The 4,784-nt window shown below is 41.4% G+C and overlaps 1 protein-coding gene across 1 annotated transcript; it reads right to left on the bottom strand.

Moving 5' to 3' along the window:
• Positions 1-729: 729 nt before the first annotated feature.
• Positions 730-4,203, bottom strand: LOC138757707 (trypsin inhibitor ClTI-1-like). The gene is made up of 4 exons (XM_069925441.1): positions 4,130-4,203; positions 3,774-3,808; positions 2,237-2,346; positions 730-1,048 (listed from the first exon to the last, which is right to left on the bottom strand). Exons 1-4 carry the CDS (start codon positions 4,164-4,166, stop codon positions 1,003-1,005), a joined length of 228 nt encoding a protein of 75 aa, XP_069781542.1. The 5' UTR covers positions 4,167-4,203; the 3' UTR covers positions 730-1,002.
• Between the last annotated feature and the right edge of the window lie 581 nt (positions 4,204-4,784).

Raw genomic sequence — 4,784 nt, 5'->3', positions numbered from 1 at the left:
GTCACACAGCATCCATAGGAAGTAAAGGGTAACCAACATTTTAGGCCTGGGCTCTTTACTTCCTATGGATGCTGTGTGACCTGCTGCTTTTCCCCAGCACGTTTGGGCATTGCACTCGTCTCCAGCATCCGCAAACTTCTGGTTTAAAACAAAAACAAGTCATAATAATCCTTAAAAAAACAGATTCAGCCACAATTGTTCTGAACATCAGACTTGAGGAATGCTGTAAAGGCTTCAAAGAAAGAAGAGATTTAATGGAATGATTTGATGGATGAAAGACTTTCATTACATAGACTGGAACAGCTGAGGCTGGTTTCCTGAGGAGACAACAGGTTGAGAGGAATATGACAAAAGTATTCCAAATAAAAATGAGTCTAGACAGAGAAAACTGAGCACATTGACATTGTATCAAGTGCTAGAGGTGACAAAGGTAACTGTCAGAAGATGCTGAAATGACAACAGAAACATCTTTTATGCAGTGCATAGCAAGAGTTTTGAGAGTAAGTGATAGAGACACAATTGTGGTATTCAAAAGGGTGATGGACAAGTACTCGAGATGAAAAAGTTGCAGGGATTCTGACTGAGTTACTCCAACATATTGTCAGTGGGCTGTATGGCTTCCTATTGCATTTAAAGCTGTCTGAATTGTCATGTGGAGGATCACACAAGAGTCGCAGCCACTAACACTAACAATGAGATTGAAGAAAGCACGTCAACACCTATGACAAGTGTTTTAAACATTATTTATTGATAGATCTGTTCATTCTTTGCAGAGAGTATATGAAATCTGATTCCCCAATCAAGTATTAAATGAAAGGACAATCATTTCCTTGATCAGCCCTTTCTAAACACCTAATCAGTGAATCAATCTCCAATTCTGAAGATAAGCCCAATGTGATGAAGAGCAAAGTTGGGAGAACGCTTCCCATTGACTAAATAGCACCAATCTTCATGTGATAACTCAAGGTTCTTGAGTGTTTTTCTACTTCAATCATTTTCACTTTAACAATCTCCACTCCTCAGAATCTTAACACCTTTATTGTATTCCCTGGAACCAGAGTAAAGGAAAACATTTTAAATAAATCACATTTCAATGGATTGGGATCAAAGGGCTGACTCGACTTTAATAATGATCTTGAAACAATGCATTGTTATTTGCCAATATAAAATGACACCTCTTTGTTCAAAAACTGACAAGTAAGGTTGAAAACTCATCATGTACACAAGCATTCTTCACCAAAAATCAACCCCCCCACCCCCCTGGTGTTTGGCATTTAACGACCCCTTGGATGGTCCTAGCAATCCCTGGGTGGGGGGGGGGGGGGTGTCAATATCAACCACTTTGGAGATCTCTCCTTTAAAAGAACTGATACATACAATATGAGCCAACTTCCTTTGGTCTATCAGTTTTGGTCTGGAATTCAAAATTTAGATTTCGTATATGCGTGTGCACACTATACGAAAATATTTTTATTCAATTTATGATTTTCTGTGCATTATATGTATGTGCGTGTTACACGAGTGAAAATATAGTAACACACAAATAATGTGATCATATCAGTTTTACAAGGTGCTGCCAGAACTGAAACATGTCTATCAGTTGCAGTCTAGAATTCAAAAGCACTGAGGCCATGTTAGGTTTCGTATGTGATATTGGGAAGTGTAGTATTGTTTTTGCTGGAAAAAGAGGATGAGGGTTGTGTAATTGAAGTGCACAAAAATTGAAGGAGCACAAGTTGAAAAGTCCTTGACCAGGGTTGAAGAATTGCAGAAGGATTAGAGGAGAATTTATAATCATCCAAAGGGTGAGAGATTTTTGTAATTTGATTCCTGAAAGGTACAGTAATTATTACATTTAAGAAACTTGGATTAATACTTGAAGTATTGTAGATTATGTGGCAAAGTCTGGTTGCTCAGAAGTGGGATTAGGCCAGAAAAGCCATTTTTTGATTTTCATATATATTGTGGGCTTAATTGTGATACAATTCACTCTGATTTCAAACTTGATGGAAGGACTAGAGAAGCAGCACATGGGAATTGGTCCAAATCCCATATCACGATTAGGGGGTTTAATCTTCATTTCTCCATTGCAGCTGGATTATAATCAAAATGTCAACCTTCGCCACGAAGACAGTGCTCAAAGTGGTAACTCACCACTACATCCTCAAAGGAATCATATTCAGATTTGTTGGAGAAGCCTATATACTATACAAGATTGAAAACATAATTTCCTTACGTATTAAACAAGCAGAGCATACACTCGTTGGGGAAAGTTATGCCATTAGTTCCACAGACTGGGTCTCGCACCCGTGAACATCTTGGCGGAGAATGTTTCTTGCAATTTGGCTGAAACCAAACAAAAGACATCATAAAACACTAAAACATAATGATAATAATTAATCTCAAGGACAAAAGAAGCTTCTTAAAGTACACTGAAAAAAACAAAATTTAGTGAGGCTGCACTTGTGGGGGATAGGGGGCTGGGCTTTGGGGGAGGGGAGGGCTGACAGCGGTGCATGAAGAATAATGGCAGGTAAGCCTCCCCCTGAGCCCCTTGCATTATTGATCCCTTTCGACCCCATGGCATTTATCGACCCCCTGGATGGTCCCATCAACCCTTGAGGTCAATATCAACCACTTTGGAGATCCCCAAGTTAAAGGAAATACACCCCAATTTCATGTTGAGGATTTGATCCCTTGACCCCTGCTCTCTTTACCCTTGCCTTCTCTTTGATATCTCTCTCACTTTCTCTGTCTGATTTCTAGCATATCTGAGGTAGTGATGCTATCTTCTACACTGGTATTTTTCATACAGTTTTATCTCCCAACAAATATTTCCATCTAGCAGGTGTGTAACCCATATCTCTACACCTCTGCTGCCTCTCCTTTCTGATTCACTCAGAAGCTTGGCAGATTTTTCTGCACGTATCTCATTTCCAACTGTGAATATTTATTAGTCCTCATAAATTATCATCATGTTTTTCTCATTTATGTACAAGGGAAGCTGCAGCAAGTAAGACTTTAATTGCACTTGTGCACTTATGTATTTGACAATAAACTTCATTCATTCATCCATGTCCTCATCTTCCAGCTTTCACACATCAACCAATGTTTCCAGTACCTTTAGCTTAATGCCACTACCACCCCCGGCCTCTTTCAATATTCAGAAGTAACTTCCCATCGAAGGATCCCAGTCCATTGCTCAACAAGCCAATCCCCTTCTCCTCGCTGTAGGAGCTGCAACACAGCAACTTACATCCTCCCTTTCCACAATCCAGGGTTTCATGCCTTCGTTGCGAGTAAAGCAATGATTGACCGACACATCTTTCAAGTAAGGGTACCACACTTAGCCCTCCCGTGGGGGCAAGGAAGAACACACACCTTCGTTTAGCCCTCAGCCCTCAGGTTCTAATTGCCTGTCACCTCCATTCTCCATCTCAGCTCCATTCTGGGTCCTCTGACCAGCTCACCTGCCCCAACCAAGCTCGTCAAAGTCCAAAGAGAGCACTTCAAACGTTGGTTAAACACGACACTGACAATGTCGGGCTCATCTCCACCCGGACCCTTCCTTGGTTTCTTTACCTGTGTTTTTTTAACCTTTCACTTCTGTCCTTTAAACTCTGATCCCCCCTCCCCCTTCTTTCTTTAACGCCCCGTTTTCTCTGCATCTTCCAGCTTGTTTTCCATGAAAATCTTTCCCATTGATGCTGCCGGTCCTTCCCACCATTTCATTTGAAACGATACATGGAAAAACAGAAAACTCTTGAACTTACGGGTTTCTCAGCGGCGACTGGTTGAGCAAATAATACTGGAAACGGTCAAAAACATTAATTAGTATCTCCGTAAACCCGACTACCAAAGAGTCAGCAAGAATCCCACGCTTCCCCCATTTAACGTGAATTACATTCATCGAACCTCCAACTCACATTTCCCAGACTCAATGAACAAAAGGTGCCCGGCACAGTTGTCCTTACAATATTACAGAACCAAACTAAATTGCTCATTGAACGCACCAAAAACAACCCCACCGAACGGTTGGCGAATCCGCCACTGAGATGAGATAGGTTGCTATGTCTTAAATGCATATTCCCCTCCATTTAGACAGAACCCTGCAGCAGAAAGCCGGTACCCGCAGCACAGATCGCCAGCATGAGCAGGGACTTCATCTTCACGCCACAGATCACGCTAGAGCGGCGCTCTCCTTATATTGTCCCCGCGGGGAGAGCGCTCCGGTCGAAGACAACATTCAACAAATCAGAGGCTTGGATTGTTATGGGATTCGATTGACAAGGCCAATATTCGGGGCAATGCTCCATGCCAAGCCAATATGACCTTCAAGTTTATGAGCTTGGCCCCACAATTCTTTTATTACAAGCCAATATGACTTTCAAGTTTATGAGCTTGGCCCCGCAATTCTTTTATTACAAGCCAATATGACCTTCAAGTTTATGAGCTTGGCCCCACAATTCTTTTATTACAAGCCAATATGACCTTCAAGCTTATGAGCTTGGCCCCACAATTCTTTTATTACAAGCCAATATGACCTTCAAGTTTATGAGCTTGGCCCCGCAATTCTTTTATTACAAGCCAATATGACCTTCAAGTTTATGAGCTTGGCCCCACAATTCTTTTATTACAAGCCAATATGACCTTCAAGCTTATGAGCTTGGCCCCACAATTCTTTTATTACAAGCCTATATGACCTTCAAGTTTATGAGCTTGGCCCCACAATTCTTTTATTACAAGCCAATATGACCTTCAAGCTTATGAGCTTGGCCCCAAAA

This window comes from Narcine bancroftii, chromosome 1, assembly GCF_036971445.1.
Source record: "Narcine bancroftii isolate sNarBan1 chromosome 1, sNarBan1.hap1, whole genome shotgun sequence".
Taxonomy (NCBI): domain Eukaryota; kingdom Metazoa; phylum Chordata; class Chondrichthyes; order Torpediniformes; family Narcinidae; genus Narcine; species Narcine bancroftii.
This window is presented reverse-complemented; position numbering and strand designations above follow the sequence as displayed.

Coding starts and splice junctions, on each gene's coding strand:
- LOC138757707 (XM_069925441.1), bottom strand. CDS start 4,166: ATGAAGTCCCTGCTCATGCTGGCGATCTGTGCTGCGG. Junction 3,809..4,129: donor GCTGGCGATCTGTGCTGCGG/GTACCGGCTTTC, acceptor GACCGTTTCCAG/TATTATTTGCTCAACCAGTC. Junction 1,049..2,236: donor ATGCTCTGCTTGTTTAATAC/GTAAGGAAATTA, acceptor CTCTGGTTCCAG/GGAATACAATAAAGGTGTTA.